The 16,830-nt window shown below is 39.1% G+C and overlaps 1 protein-coding gene across 1 annotated transcript in view; it reads right to left on the bottom strand.

Moving 5' to 3' along the window:
* LOC112151547 (rho GTPase-activating protein 21) overlaps window positions 1–15,566 on the bottom strand; it is a 51,911-nt gene extending 36,345 nt beyond the window's left edge. The window contains exons 1-3 of the mRNA XM_024280527.2: window positions 15,058–15,566; window positions 8,234–8,422; window positions 3,524–3,545 (exon numbers count right to left, since the gene is read on the bottom strand). Of these exons, the coding sequence (XP_024136295.1) occupies window positions 3,524–3,545; window positions 8,234–8,422; window positions 15,058–15,369 (523 nt within the window). The 5' untranslated portion in view covers window positions 15,370–15,566. The remainder of the gene's footprint in view (window positions 1–3,523; window positions 3,546–8,233; window positions 8,423–15,057) is intronic.
* Window positions 15,567–16,830: the final 1,264 nt, after the last annotated feature.

Genomic DNA, 16,830 nt, shown 5'->3' on the forward strand with positions numbered 1-16,830 from the left:
GAACACCCAACTGTGTTTAGATTATATCAAACCAGGAGTGTCAAACTCAATCGCACTAAGGGACAAAACATGAATTCAGACTGGATACGTCCAACACATGATCACATAGTGATGTTTGGTAAAGAAACCCTTCAGTGTCACTTTATGATGGTTTGGGTGCCCCCAAAGTGTCATTTTTAGATGTACTGGCTGTTCCCATTAAATCACGGGTCCCCAACCTCTGGGCCGTGAACCAGAACCAGCCCAGTACCCCGACATGTAGCGCACTGGTACCAGTACCCTCCAAACCTGGACTGGTACCAGACGCTTCACTGGGCATGAACTAGTACCGGGTACAGGTTAGGGTAGCGGTACTCGACGTGTCCCAAGGACCAGTGCGCATCTGGTACTGCATCCCGAGGGTTGCGGACCCTTGAACAGCCAGCACTTCAAAAAATTTGAATATTTTAACAGATTTATTGAACAATCTAAAACAACATTTTTAAAACTTTAAAATCAAACTTTTTAACATTATTATAAACTAGATATATGGCATTACCTGCAATAACGCTAGTGTGAATGCTGGAAGCTGAATTTGGCTGCTGAAGATGCTGAAATTGATAGCTAAAAAACGCTGAAGCTGATAGCTGAAATCACTGAAGCTGATAGTGAGCTCAAATATCAGCTAGATGCCAAATTAGCCTGAAAAACTAAAAAAAATCTTAGATTAGCCAAAACAGCTAGCATGTAGCTGAAAAGATAGCTACATCTCCAAAAAGCCTAAAAAACTAGAAAAAAAATTAAATGAGTCAAAATCTGCTAGCCTTTAGCTGAAATATTAGCTAAACTCTAAAAATCATGTAAATGCCAAAATAGTAGCAGAATGCTAATTTTTAAAACTTTAAAACTATAACTTTTTAACATAATTATGAATAATAAAAAGGCCGGGATATTATTCCAGAATAACTTTCAATATTTTACTCTCCATAAAAATATATTTTGTCAAAATTATACAAGTTAGAAATGAGCGCAAGATAACATCGGGCCATTAATAATAAAATAAAATGATCTGGAGGGCCGGACAGAATTACCTGGAGGGCCGAATCCGGTTCCCGGACCTTGACTTTGACACATTTCTTAAAGAATTTGAAGGTAATCCTCGTTCTTCACTATCACATTTTCTCTATCCCTAAAGCACCAGCACCACAGCACAATACTGATACTGATTGACGGTGCACGGTAGGCATCAAGTGCACACACCATGCATGCAGCATTTGTTTGTGGTGAGTAAGGAGCCAGTAGTCTCACCGTACTAACATGTAGAGTATGGTGTAAGGACACTGAATGAAAACATCACCCGTACGTGTATTCCGTTAGCCTCACAAATGCTTCACGATACACTTGCCCCACGCACGACAATGGTACATTCCACTTTCATGACTTCAACACCTGTCCTCCTCTACGACCAGACAACCTTAAACCTGCCTCTCTCTCCATCAGCAGGATCATTATTCTGCACCCACTGAGTTTTGTCTTGAATGTTTCTCGGTTTTGTAAAAGGAGCCGCGTTCATGAAGTGAGTAATGCTGCAGCCTGACAGTGTGCAGACTCCATCCCTGAAGGCTTCCTCTCCACAGCAGAGTGTGTGTGTCATATTTGATGTGTTTGGCTGGCCTGAAGGGGACGGGCGCACACACAGTTAAAGTGGGTGGAGGGGGCAACACGAGGAATGTGACACTGCGGGCCAACAGTGATGGGGAGAGACACTCTCAATTTCCTGTTAAGAGGCATTTAAGAGTCGGATTCATTCCACTCGACCTGCACTTTACTGCCCTGCAAGCTCATGACACGTTTTAAAAACATCATTTTGGAAATCGCTGGAGGACACACAAAAAGCAATGATGGTGATTATCTTCTTTTTGCTGCCAACAAATACTTGGCAAGCAAATGCAAACGCCTAAACAAACAAGGTGTAAGAAAAATCAATAAAGTACTAAAGCAAATGCAGGTGTTTAAATATAAATGTTGCTTTCCTTCAGTGCTGCCACAAACAATTATTCTAACAGTAAACAAATCAGATTATTTTTACTGATTAGTTGACAAATCTTAACCATCATTAGCTTTAAACTAACTAAAAACTAGAGATATCATTACCTGTGATGATGCTAGTGTGAATGCTGTTAGCTAAATCTGGCCGCTGAAGATGCTAGTGATGATAGCTGAAGATGTTGAAATTGATAGCTAAAAACACTGAAATTGATAGCTGAAAACACTAAAGCTGATAGCTGAAAACACTAAAGCTGATAGCTGAAAACACTGAAGCTGATAGCCAGCTAAAGTATTAGTTGAATGCAAAATTAGGCTAAAAAACTGAAAAAATTAGCCAAAACCTACCATGTGGCTGAAATATTAGCTAAACTCAAATTACCCTAAAAAATACTGAAAAAAATGCTAAATTAGCCAAAACAGCTAGCATGTAGCGAAAATATTATCTAAACTCCCAAACAGCCTAAAAAAACAGAAGAATCCTAAATTAGCCAAAATAGTTAGCATTTAGGTGAAATATTAGCTAATGTCCAAATTACCCTAAAAAAAATAATAAATGCCACAATAGTCCAAAAAGCTAGCCAAATGCTATTGTAACTTCCAACTTTACTACACTCTGACTCCATATAATATAAATTAACGACTAATCAACTATTAAATTAGTCGTCGATAGGTCGAATAATCGTGGCGGCACTAATAATGGTGATTATCTTCTTTTTACTGCTCTCTTTTCCAACAAATACCTGACTCTTGTTTAAACATGAAATGAACTTTTGGCAAGCAAATGCAAACGTCTAAACAAACAAGGTGTAAGAAAAATCAATAAAGGACTAAAGTAAATCCAGGTGTTTAAATAAAAATGTTTGTTTCCTTTAATGCTTACAGCTGGTGCTCTGCCTGTGTGTAATTATGGCAGCAGATGTAAACAAGCTTTGTAGCTTTACATTCAAACACGGAGGCGTGAGGTGTGAGGCTCGGCCTCTTCAGAGGCTTTTGATGAGGAGCAGCAGAGCAGCCCCGCTGCATTCATGAGACCCGGACGTGAGCGGAATACCGAGCGGCTGGAATGACGAGCCGGATGCTCTCAGGAATGTTGAGACGGTGCCAAGCTAACAGCACAGGCAGCAGAGGCGGGCTTTGGCCTCAGCGTGAAGCACGACACCTCCCTGCCTGACAGCAGCACATGTCACAGTGTTTTTGTAAAAGGTTACAGGGTCCAGACCAGCTTCTTTAAGGTAATTGATGAGATTAAGAGTCCCAGTGTGGATGAGGCGCTCAAACTGACACGGAGGGTCTTTAGAAAGCATTTACATCTATCTCCTCACAGTAGAAATACATTAGAGTAATGGGCTGTCAATTCTAATTAGGGTTCTATTTAAAATGACAACAAAAGAGACGCTCTGAGGTAAATGGTTATTTTGTTTTTCACTCACTGCACCTGAGCTCTGAGCTCACAGTGCAGCTAATGCAGCAGCAATTAAATCAAGAATGGACTCACCTCTACTTCCATTTTCATCGTCCTGAAAGAAACAAAGAAAGGAAAGACATTTGTCAAAAACTATTCAAGTTCCAAGCAGAAATTCACTTAAATACATAAAAGAAAATAAACTATTTTATGAGTATGATGAAAAAAGGACTCATTTTCCCCAGAAATGTTGTTAGAAAAACAAATTAAACATCCAGGGGTTGACAAAAAACAAAGACAAATTTAAAAAGATCTTACAGTTTTCTCACTAATAAAGGCTGAAGGGGAAATAATGCTAAAGCTCAGACTTAAAGGTAAAACTACAGTAGACTGAGGTGAAATCAGTCCAACCCATTAGGGAGGAAAATCATTTTTTCAGTCATGAAAAGACAAAAACTTTGATTCTGATTAGTACCAACTGTCTGAAGTTGTTGAGACAGTAATGAGTAACTCTTAACAGCTAAGTCACATAATTTTGGGGGTTTTTTTCACTATAAATGACAAAACAGTAAAGTTTGAGCTCCAACAGGAGACTTTTATTCAGCAGCAAAAAACTTAAATCGTCAGAAGTTCTTGAAGAGGCAGACGTCACATCTTTATAGACTACACTTTCAGTAGAATGAAGAACATTTTCTTCACAGCTCAAAAATCAAGACGTAGAGTGGAAACAATGACTATCTTTTGAAATATGTGCTATTAAAACTTGTTTCAGTTTTTTTATGGATGGATGATGGATGGATGATAAATAGACAAATGGATGAATAGACGGATGGATGGATGGATGGATGGATGGATGGATGGATGATGGATGGATGGATGATGGATGGAAGGATAGACGGATGGATGGATAATGGATGGATGGATGATGGATGATGGATGGATAGATGGATGGATGATGGATGGATGGATGGATGGATGATGGATGGATGATGGATGGATAATGGATGGATAATGGATGGATGATGGATGGATGATAAATAGACAAATGGATGAATAGACAGATGGATGGATGGATGGATGGATGGATGGATGATGGATGGAAGGATAGACGGATGGATGGATGGATGGATGATGGATGGATGATGGATGGATAATGGATGGATAATGGAAGGATGGATGGATGGATAGATAGATGGATAATGGATGGATGGATGATGGATGGAAGGATAGACGGATGGATGGATAATGGATGGATGGATGATGGATGGATGGATGAATGGATAATGGATGGATAATGGATGGATGGATGGATGGATGGATGGATAGATAGATAGATGGATAATGGATGGATGGATGGATGGATGGATGGATAGATAGATAGATGGATAATGGATGGAGGGATGGATAGACGGATGGATGATGGATGGATGGATAGACGGATGGATGATGGATGGACGGATGGATGAATAGACGGATGAATAGATGGATGGATAGACGGATGGATTGATAGACGGATGGATTAATAGATGGATGGACAGCAATTCAATTCTTAAGCTAACACAAAAACAGCTCCATGTTTTTAAAAGACTCTAGAATATTTAAACTGTTTGAGCTTTTCTGTCCTTCAACCTTCATTTCCTTCACAAATCCACACAGTGCGGCTTGAATCCAGCTCAGTAACACATGTCATCCATGTGTCCTTAAGACCTCCTGCTCTCCTCATGTCACGCTCTTCAGTCTGACCTCAACATCCTCATGGAGCTCAAAACTGCTTTACAATTCACAAAAAGTCACTAAGGTTAGCAATGGTAATGTCAACTTTTAAAAAAACCCAGATGACTTTCATCACTATACATTGTTGCTATTATACTGTTTCTAATCCAAATCTGAGAGCAACAAAACTTTCAGCTAATCACCACGACATGTTTTTCTCCATTGGTTCAATGGTAAATAAAACACGACAGTATGATCACAGAATAAAACAAACTCTTGACAACAAAGAAGACATCTGAGAGAAACCATCCATCTCTTGGGCTTCACAAACGTCTGAAAATCTCAGCAGATGCACCAAAGTTTCTCCTTCAACACGCGGCGGCCATGCCAAGAGCTATAAACACCGAGTGCTACACTAACTTTACTGGAAGTCTTCTGTGGAAACATGAGCAGTTAACAAAACAGTTCAGAGAAACGTCCACTTGCTGATCCTGAATTATCACTATCAAAGCTAATACAACAGAGGCAACGATAAGATTGTATTTTCCCATTGAAAGCGCCGTGCTGCACAAACCCAAAGCCCCTCAGCTGGCGCTAGTCTGCAGGAGCCGGAAGTAATGCCAGGATTAGCACTGAAGGACAGATTGGAATTGATTTTATCCAAAAGTCAACTGGCAGCGTTCCCTGTGGAGGACCAGGACCATCTCTGAAGCACCAATGCAGCTATTTGACCATCAGTTATAAACTTCAAATAGCATTACATTGAATTTCTACATCATTTTAATTTTTAAATGTTTAAAATGATCATTTCCTCCTCTTATAGCGGTTTCTTTCCTCTCCATCCCTTAGCAGTTATATCTAATATAGCTGTTTGTCTCCATTGAGTTTGTGTCTTCAGCCAGAGATCTTCAACCTGCGGCTCCAGATCCACACTTTTATCTCTCCATGGTGGCTCCTCGGACAAACATGAAATAAGTCATGCAGACTGCTGACCCAGCCATGCTAATAGCTGCCAAACCAAAACTACCTAAAGAAAACAAATAAACAAAGCCCACAAACTAAGACTACCAAAGTCCTAAACTAAAATAACAAAACCCAGCAGTGTAAGACTGATGAGGACAAAGAGGGGAAAAACAAAAAATTAAAAATAAAAGAAAAATAAAACAGCAATTTTTAAGTTAATGATTACTCAATGAGCATTTATTACATTTAGATCAGGGGTCAGCAACCTTTAACAGTAAAAGAACCATTTGGGCTCGTTTTCTACTGATCAAAACCTAGAAGGAGCTGCAAAGATTTACTTTAGTCTTTAAGAAATTTGGATTCACGACCTTCTTTAAAAAATAAATAAAATAAATATAAAATATGTCTATTTTCCAGTTTGATCTTTTATGAGTTAAAAGCACATTTTATCTTATGCTCAACAACATAGCTGCTCAAAACTGCACCGAGATGATCCTGTTTGGCACAGAGCATCTTTTATTTTGAAAATAAGTAAAGAAAAAAAATCATATTTTGATAGATGCTAGGTTCTTTTTATATTATTGCTTGAAACAAACAAAATTCATTTTTATTGCCAAACAGAGGAAGGTCATGATGGCAAATCCAAATTTATAGGACTATTCGGGTCCTTCTAGGTTTTGATCAGAAAAAAAAACAAACCCAAAAGGCTCTTTTACTGTGAAAGGTTGCCGACCTCTGCCTTAAGCAAACAGAACCTCTGGGATCCAGACTGGGCTGCTGCACTGGAGAAATGTGGGTCAAGGGCACCGTGGTGGTGTGACGAGGGCAGACTAAACACTGCTGTAGCAGGAGTTGAACCAGCAACCCTCCAGCTGGAGATCCCTGTCGTTATTAAATCTGTGTTACTGGTTCTCTTTTTCTATGTGTGACTTCAGCTGTAAAGAGAATCTCACCGAAAAGATTTGCCTTTTGTTTTCTCTATCGTGAGCTGAGTCTTTGTGCTCACAAGTGTCTTTCTCCTGGAACTGAAGAAGTTGTTGAAGAGACCAGCAGACTGGAGCTTCCATTGAATGGTTGGGTCATACCAAAGGCTCTAAAAATAGGAGCCAGATGCCTGCTTGCTTTGGATTCAGAACCAAAGGTTGCATCAGAGTCAAGTGCAGAGACTGAACTGAAACATTTCTGAGCCTTTTTTGTCCAGTTTTTACTTTTTTTACTTCATTTTATGATTTCCTACAGAGGTCCTTGTTGGGTTGTTTTGGTTGGTCCATCACTCACAGGAAGATTTTCCATTGTTGCGATTTTTTTTTTCTTTAATTTCTGTCACTGTAGTTCTCACAGTCTTGTATATAATCTTTCACATACCTAAAAAGGTCATTTGCATAGTTTAGAATTGCAGAAGCTTAAAAGATCCTGTTTATAGTTTGATATAAACGTTATGACAGAAATCTGCTTTTCAAATGAAGTCCTTGTTCCCATAAAAAACCCATAAGAATTATAATGTATTTTTGTGCAGAATATTGTGTTTCTGTATTAACAAACACTGAAGGGACATGTTGAAATGGGAATACAGGATGAGAGAAAAGCACTTCCTCCCACCACACTACTGTTACAAAGGAAGCCGTGGACACAGCTGGAAAAATACCAGCGTCAGGAAGATCCCAAACTTTGAATTTGGTCTGAATAATCTCCTTGACAGTAGTGCTCTAAAGATGTAGTGTCCTTAAAACAGCTTAAAAAACACAAAATCACATCAATGCTGGTAAAACTATATGTTCTTTTCGTTTTGATGAAGCCAGAAAAATAGATATGTTAATAAAATGGATAAATAAGTAGATAAAATGGACATTAATAGACTGGATATATAACCTCACATTACCTAGAGGAATGATGTGAAGCATAATGGCTTGAGTTTGCCCCGCCCACCTCACAATACTTTTAAGATGGGCAAGTGGGCGGGACAAAGTAAAAAGTTTCGTCAAACTCACATACCCACCAATCAAAAGAAATACACTCCTAATTGGGTATATAATTGATTTTAATTCAAACCAATAGATTTTATTTATAAATTCCTCCTTGATTCTTTACAAATAAACCCCAATCAAAACATGAATTGAGTTCCGTCACCTTCAGTGAGTTGTGGACGGCAGACTCGGGCGGGTACACGATGAAGTGTCGCAGAGTGAAGCCGAAGCCCTGCGAGGTTCGCCGCAGACGGAGCGTTTTGGGCCCCGGCCAGGAGAAGGGCTCTTCCTCCGCCCCGGGAGAGGCGGCGGCCGACGCCTCGCTCTGTTCACGCCCATCTTTCTGTTTGGCCTGAAAGGAAGAGACGGGAGTTTAGATCCACAGCAGTTTGATCACTTTTCAAACCCCAAAGTTGTTTCCAGGGTTTTTGATGCACTGAAGTCAATATTAGAACCCTGTGACTTTAAACTTCAGATAAATATTTAGATGAAGAAATAATTACAATTCTTTAAGGAAAAAAATCTTTAAAAACAAAATGAGTGAAAGAGCTGAAGCACAGGTGCGAAAAAAATAACATAATGTTCTGACCATTAATATTAATTTAAAAACACATGTCAGAGGACACTTTAACACTCAGCTTCAATAACGGTTCAAGAACTACTCATAAATACACAACTGGTTTAGTCACTATTACACATATTGTTTTTTTTCTATTATTTTATATATAATCTAAATTCCTTCATCCATCCATCTCTTGCTGGTACTGATCAGCCTCCCACATAAGTTCTGGTTCCTTCCCACTAAGTCCGGTCAAACTTCACGCCTAAATGGTTAAAGTCCATGAGTGTTGGGTCATCGGGACAACCACCCTTGTGGCTTTTTCTGCAATTCCACTTAGTCTTTTCGAGCTTAGTTAGTCCCAAAGGAGGCCCTTCCCCGTCAGCTTCAACTCTAGTCCAGGTCCTGGGGTGGAGCCCTGTGACATAAGTCTGGGGATGTAACGGACCCTGTTTTTACATTTTCCATACGCGGCATGAGTAAAAATATTCCTCTGTAATTCAATCATAAGTTTCTAATGTCTAATTACTTGAAAAGTGTTTAAAGCGTTTTTGTGTTCTAAGAACAGTTGGCTTTACTAAAAAAAAAACATACATAAAACAAAATAAGATGAAAATATTCACATATATATTAAATAAAAAAGAAAAAAAAGGCTGGAAAAAATAATAAAGAACCATCTCATGCTTATCGGTAAATTTCTACTTTCTGTCAGAATCATGAGGATTATTGTTAAAACCACATTGATGCTGCAGAAAGCTTCACTCAGCCGGACATATGGCTTCAGTTATGGCACACTTGAGCCTCTCCAGGACTGTTTGGGGTGTTTGCAGGATGACATCTTTAGTCTACATTCCTGTTATAGAGAATTAAAAAAAATAATAGGAAAAGGAAAATCAAAAGTTGCAGCTCTTATGCTGTATAACATTACATAAAATGTGCAATATCAGCTGTAAAGACAAACATGAAAACAGATTTTTAGAAGGGAACGAAGTGTTTACTCTGACTCCGTCTCAAATGGGACTTGAAGTTTAGACGACAAAACAACGAAAGGTTCATTTTCTAAGGATGATGTTAGGAGATTTTGGGAAAATAGAAACTCACATGAGGAGAAATGCGTCAAACCATCTCATAAAAACCTGCATGAGCAGTAAATCCAACACTAAACTATACATTAATCAGTTTAAAAATATCATCAAGAAAGACAATGAACAATTTTTAATAAACACCAGACATTTCCACTCGTCAATATTAGGTTTTTATTTGTGCTGGGAAACTATTAAAATGTTTCACTCACAATTAATTGCATAGTTTCAGTGATTAATTGCAATTAATCACTTTGGTGGCAGCAAGAAGTAAAAATGTATTCAGATTTATTTGATTGCAAACTTTTACTTTGAAATGTAGTTTGCATGAAAGAAAGTTTAACATTGTTCGCTTCAGTATCCAAACAGCAATCAAATGTTTACATTTAATATACTTTTTTAAATTACATAAGCAGAACCAACAAATGTTTTTCTTGTATCAGAGAACAGCAGAAACAGTTCATTTGTGGTAATAATAGGAGCCTCTTTTCTAGGATTTTTTTGGGGGGGTTTCCTAAGGTTTTTTAGGCTAATTTGGAGTTTAGCTAATATTTCAGCTACATGCTAGCTGTTTTGGTTAATTTAGGCTTTTTTCAGTTTTTTGGTTAATTTCGCATTTAAGTAATATTTCAGCTGGCTATCAGCTGCAGCGTTTTAAGCTATCAATTTCAGCATCTCCAGCTATCACATTAGATTATTGTAGGTAATGCTATATATCTAGTGCTTAGTTAGTTTAAAGCTAATGATGGTTAAGATGTGTGCTTTACATGCAGTTTGTGCATGACTCGATTAGTCGACTAATCGGAAAAAATAATTGGTGATTACTATTAGTCGACTTTTAAAACAATCGTTAGTGGCAGCCCTACTGCTGACTCTAGATTACCATTTCTTTGAGTCTTAAGATCCAAACAATCCTCGTAAATATTCATGATAAAGCCTCAGCTGCTAAAGTATAAAAATAGAGTCCACCTTAATTTCAACAGTCTGTTTAAACGTTCAGAGGACATGAGTGAAAGACTTAAACTATAATACTCAAACTTCATTAAAATACTTAATGACACTTATTATAATTAACTGTGTCAGTTCAGTAATGCGCTAACATGTGATTAATGCATTCAAGTGCCCAGCTCCAACTTTTTATGTAGGTCAGATGCTAAAAATAAAGTAAACAGCTCTGCTCAACGTATGTCTGCTTTAATGTTCTGCATGGGGGCAAAAATTAAGTTATTTACGGAATAATCCTAAAGAATGTGCAAGGATTTAACAAGTTCTCATTGTAACAGACAATAAATAACACATTAAGTAAAAGCAAAATGGAACTAGTAGATGTTTGGGGAATAAATCAAGAAAAGCTGCATCATATAAGCCGGTAAAAAAAGCAACCCAATTCTCAGAAATGATGCTCTTGTTCTGTAAATCCATGGTCCTCAAGAATGAGTCATTTCATTAGTATAAGTAGCTGGGTGCTGTGTTCAATACTAGAGCATGAGGTCAACCAGCAAATTACTACAGTAATCCAAACTTTGCATTGGTCCGTCATAGTGACGAGAGAACTGAGGCTGAAGACAAAGTACTCAATTACCAGTAATCCATGTTCCCCGCCTGTGAACTTCAGCTGTGGTTTGTGAATGAACAGTTAAGACCTCGGATAAAAGCAACAATGAGCTTCCAAACTGGAGGGATTATAACCGGCTTGGGAAAACTTTGGCATTCTTCTGGAAAAGCTAGAAGAGGTGACCAGGGAGATGGAAGTCTGCTCCTTAGCTAAGACTGCTGGGAGTGCAATCCCGATCCCAGAGAAGAATGGATGATCCGGAAACATTAGAACACGTGTCAAAGTCAAGGCCCAGGGGCCGGATCCGGCCCTCCGGGTAATTCTATCCGGCCCTTCAGATCATTTGATTTTATTGTTATAAATGGCCCGATGTTATCTTGCGCTTATTTCTAACTTGTATAATATATTTTTTTCAGCTTTTACTCTATTTTGAAGTTTAGCTATTTTTTCAGCTACATGCAAGCTTTTTAAGCCAACCCAAGTTTTTTTAGGCTAATTTGGCACTTAGCTAATATTTTAGCTGGCTATAAACTTTAGCATTTTCAGCTATCAGCTTCAGCGTTTTCCGCTATCAGCTTCATCATTTTCAGCTATTAGCTTAGCATTTTCAGCTTTCAGCTACAGCGTTTTCAGCTACCAGCTTTACCGTTTTCAGCTATCAGCTTCAGTGTTTTCAACTATAAGCTTCAGCATTTTCTGCTATCAGATTCAGCGTTTTCAGCTATTAACTTTAGCGTTTCCAGCTATCAGCTTCAGCATTTTCAGCTTCAGCTTTGTCAGCTACCAGCTTCAGCGTTTTTCAGCTATCAGCTTCAGCGTTTTCCGCTATTAACTTTAGCGTTTTCAGCTATCAGCTACAGTGTTTTCAGCTATAAGCTTCAGTATTTTACAGTATCAGCTTCAGCGTTTTCCGCTATTAACTTTAGCGTTTTCAGCTATCAGCTTCAGTGTTTTTAGCTATCAATTTCAGCATCTTCAGCTGTCAGCACTAGCATCTTCAGCGGCCAAATTCAGCTTACAGTATTCCCACTAGCATCATCACAGGTAGTGCTATACATATAGTTCATAGTTATGTTAAAAAGTTACGTTTTTAAAGTTTTAAAAATCTAGTATTAGAGTGTTCAATCCTCTGTTTATCCTGTTCGGCCGCGACCTAAGGTGTGTTTTGGATTGTGGCCCCTTGTGTGATTGAGTTCGACACCCCTGCATTAGATACAACTACAGGTAATTTCACAATTTATAGTCTTTTTTATGTTTTTCACCTTAAACTTATCAAACATTTAAACCTTTAGCTTGGATTATTTGTCTTCTGAGGGGTTTCAATTAAAAAGTGATAATATGTGAGAGGAAACATGAATCATGGCAGAGCATACGTCCCCATCAGAGCGTTTTCCTGCGGCTCTCAGGCTCCCGTCACATCCATCATCAGAATAATGCTTGAAATGAACCACTGCACCACAGGGCGTGCGTTAGTGGTTATTGCTAACATGACCATGGAGGCTCCAGGCGATGAGAGACTGCCAAACGTTTGGGCCTCTGTCCACATCCCTCCACAGGCTGTTCTCCCACCAAAACACATGTTATGAATGGATCCAAAACAAAGACGTTCTTCCCCACCGCCCCTCTGCATGTCTGGGAGAGGCAGATGAGGAAGCCTCCAGAGAGAGGCAGGGTGTGGTTCTAATGGTTAGACTGGTGAAATCACTACCAATGCCCAGAGGTGCGGAGCTGGAAGTAATCCATGGTCCATAATGTAACTGAGAAGGGAGGGAAGAGGTGGGAGAAGGAAAGAAGCACAACTCAACTGTTTGTGTTTCAGGCTTCCAAAATGAAGTCTGTAGGAAGTACGTGAGACGCAGATGACTAGATTGTGGCAAATCTACATCATATGACAACAGCATCGCCTGTACGTCTTAAGTGTGTGAAACGTATCCCAGATCATCTGTACAAACACTTGACGATAAACTTACTACAACCACAACAACGGTATGTTCCATTTTCATGACATCCCTTAAGGTAGCAGCATGAGCCACAGAGACACACCTGTGCTCCTCTTAAGATGCAGCCACTGTTCTCTATGAACCTCCACGGACCGGACAACCCAAAAACCAGCTGCACCTGTACGGGTCAATCACCTGCACAGGTGCATTGGACCAAGGCGATGGGTATTGCTACAAAAGTATTGGTGGAGTTACATTTTCATAGAGACGTTTGAACTTTTGATCATATATTTGCAAGAAATTACTTAAAAATTGACTAAATTTCTATTCAAAAACACATTTTATTTTATTCTTAATATCTTTTTACATATACTTTTTAATTAGACTAAAACTGAAAATGTCCACGATAAAACTATAAATTCTTGCAGTAAAAACTAGCAGGCAAATATTATATTTTGAATCAATATTGTGTTTATTTAACTTTACATCTATGAAAATAAAAAAACACTAAACATTGAGTTACAGAGCAAGCCTAAGAATGGTCTTAATAAAATTAACCCCTTCATGCCTGAATGCATTTCCTATTATTATAAAATATTCTTCTGTGATTTTTCAGTTCAAGGCGATACTAAATCAAGCCGAGTCTTGGATTAAATGGTTTACTGCAAAATTAGCGACATACAGCATGAAGGGATTGGAATGCATACCCTGAATCTAGACCAGGGGTGTCCTCGAGGGCTGGCCTCCCACTAGTTTTCCAGAAATCCCACCTTATCTGCTGCTGACTACTTGGTCAATAAGGAGCTTCAATGGCAGGTTGGTTGGAAAACATGTAGGACACCGCCCTCGAGGCCTGACTTTGGACACCTCTGATCTTGATGGTGCAAGCCAGTCACAGTCATGGTGCACAGTGAGGCTTCAGTGTATTTTGCAATATGGAGCCAAAACATTTGCAGTTTGTTCCAGCTTTTTCTTGCACCTGAGTTCACAGGTTTTTCTTGAATTAGGAGGATATTGCTTGATTCTAATATTTAAGCAAACAATTTATTTAAAACTATGAGTCATAATTGATAGAACCAAAAATGTATTTGTATTTTAGAAAATGCTTTTATTTCTCTTGACTTTCTCACTGCTGACTCTTGCACTTTTCAATCCAGTTTTTTAATATCAATGGTTTGTAGAAATGTGCACCTCTTTGCTTTATTATATTTATTTGGTATGAACATTTTATGATTTTAGTGGACAAATTCACCTATTAATTGGCTTTGGCCTGTTGGCAAAAATGTATAAATAAATATCTGAAACTCTTTGAGTGTTTTTCATTCTAAGGCCTTTTCTGTCCAAATTTCTGTCCCCACTTAAGTCATCTGTCATCACAGGAAAAAGTTCCTCTGTTTGCCAAATTTGACCTCCAATGAGCAGAAATGCTCTTAATTCTCCTAAACAAACTTTACACATAAAATAACAAATAGCTGGCTTCATGGTTTTTGTTTAGAAGAAATGCTCCACAGTGTAAACTGACCTTATAAGAGAACAGCTTAGAAATAAACTGCAAACAGAAAAGGGTCACCCTGAAGCCACCGAGGGGACCAACAACAATAAATGAAACCTAACCCAAACGCAGACACACACAGAAAAGATATCGGTCAGTGAAACAGGACTACCCTGCTGCTGTAGAGAAGAATGACGCACATCAAATTATTCATCACAGTGTAGCAGCCCCTAACCTCTCCTCTGAAATCTTTCCTACACGCCCCCCCCAGTTACTGACATCTCTTTAACTCATCTTTAAGTTTCCTAAAAAGTGGACGTGTGGGCATGGCCGTAGAAAAAAAAGCTTTAATGCTTTACCCGAGATCGGAAGAAGCTTTTCCTAGAAGCTTCCCGAAGGCGAGCCCAGGACACGTTGCGGTTGGTGCTGTTGATCCCCAGCTCCACCTCACCGCAGTAAGCTCTGGCTAGGAGCTGAAACCACAAGCAGTACGGCTCTGACAAGCAGCCATCCATACCGGCCAGCCGAGCCCAGGGACAACCTCCGGATGACAGGGAGGAGGAGAAGGAACAGCAGCCTTCAGCGCTGACATCCACATCCCACAAGTCAGAGGGGTCCTTGAGGGGAGCTTCCTTACAGCCAGGAGGGAGCCCGTTCCTCTGGGCGAGCATGGCATAGCCAGGTTGATGTGATGGCTCCAGATATCAGAGATGATCAAAAAATATGCTCCTTTTTCTGTCTCCAGCCTTTAACTGAGCCCACTCTGCATTTTCTGTTCTCCTCAGTTGCTCTTAAACTCCGTTCTGGTTCTTTTCGGAAAAGCGGGGCTGTTGTTCTGGGCGTCCCACAGACGCATAATGTTTCCACCCAGCCGACTGAGCACACTGCAGAGAGCTCGGTCCGACTCACTGACGCAACCACCCACTCACTCACCACACAACCTCCCTGTGAAGTACACACACGCACAACAGACACTCAAAGTGAACGTCTTCCCTCCTGTATCCCCCAAAGTACTCCCGTCTTTACCAGCCTGTCTTTAAAGTTTTTGCTGTGAGCTTGCCAACATGTGCAAGAACCCACACGTGCCAGGCTGATGAATTAATCATAGGTGCAAATGGAAAGACTGCAGAAGTTAAGTGCAATCATAAGGTAAGAAATGTTGGGAAAGGTTTTAACTGACTTTAGAAATGTCAGTGATTTTAATGAAAACAAAGTTAGAAAACAGGAGAGTGCACTGAAACAGATAGCAAATACATCTACGCTTTGTCTGCAGATCGGACATCAGAACTCAGCAGAGGGAAGCTGGTTCGATAAACTGATTCCCTCTGCTGTAGTTTTTGTGGGTCTAGACTCATATTTATACAATAAGATTTTTAGATTTTCTATTATCATTATTATCCACATCAGCTCCGGGTTCTGTTCTCTATTCTCATTTACTTCACCACTCTATTCTTCATTCTCTAGTTCTCTTTGCTTCTTTTTGGTGCAGTGTGATTCGGGTGTTGTTTTCCTCTTTCCCATCCATGAAGTCCAATGAGGTCCTTTTTTTGTGATATTGGGCAATATAAATAAAATTGAATTGAATCATTAAAGAATTAGCTTTCATTAGATATGCAAGTCAAGAGAAATAACTAGCAGTCACAGAAAGACACAGGATATTTAGAGCTTCTTTACGTCCTTATTCAACTGGACCGGAAAAAGGAACGTACATGTAATAATCCATCATTTAGCTTGCAACCCAAATAAGAGATCCAGTTGGAATTTCTCCTGACAGTGTGGATATTTAAATTTTTTAGCGTGAGATTGTGTCAAAAAAACTATATCTGAGAAAAATCTCAAGACCTTAAAATAATAAATAATAACCAGATAACTTGGAGTTTTCAGCTATGAACAGCTGACAATTACCTCCTCGTATGCTTTCACTTAAAGACCTCAGAACACTGAACGGAGACTTAGCGAATGCAAGCAATAATAGACTAAGAATTTCTATAGAATTTCTCTAAAACCATAAGATTATTGCACATTATTCAAAATTACTTGAAGGGCATACTAGGATTTTTGTAGATCATTATTTTCTAGAAGCTGCAGGTCTAAATGATGTAGTCCATTATTTAATTTCATAGACGAAACAT

This window comes from Oryzias melastigma, linkage group LG20 (assembly GCF_002922805.2).
Source record: "Oryzias melastigma strain HK-1 linkage group LG20, ASM292280v2, whole genome shotgun sequence".
Lineage (NCBI taxonomy): Eukaryota > Metazoa > Chordata > Actinopteri > Beloniformes > Adrianichthyidae > Oryzias > Oryzias melastigma.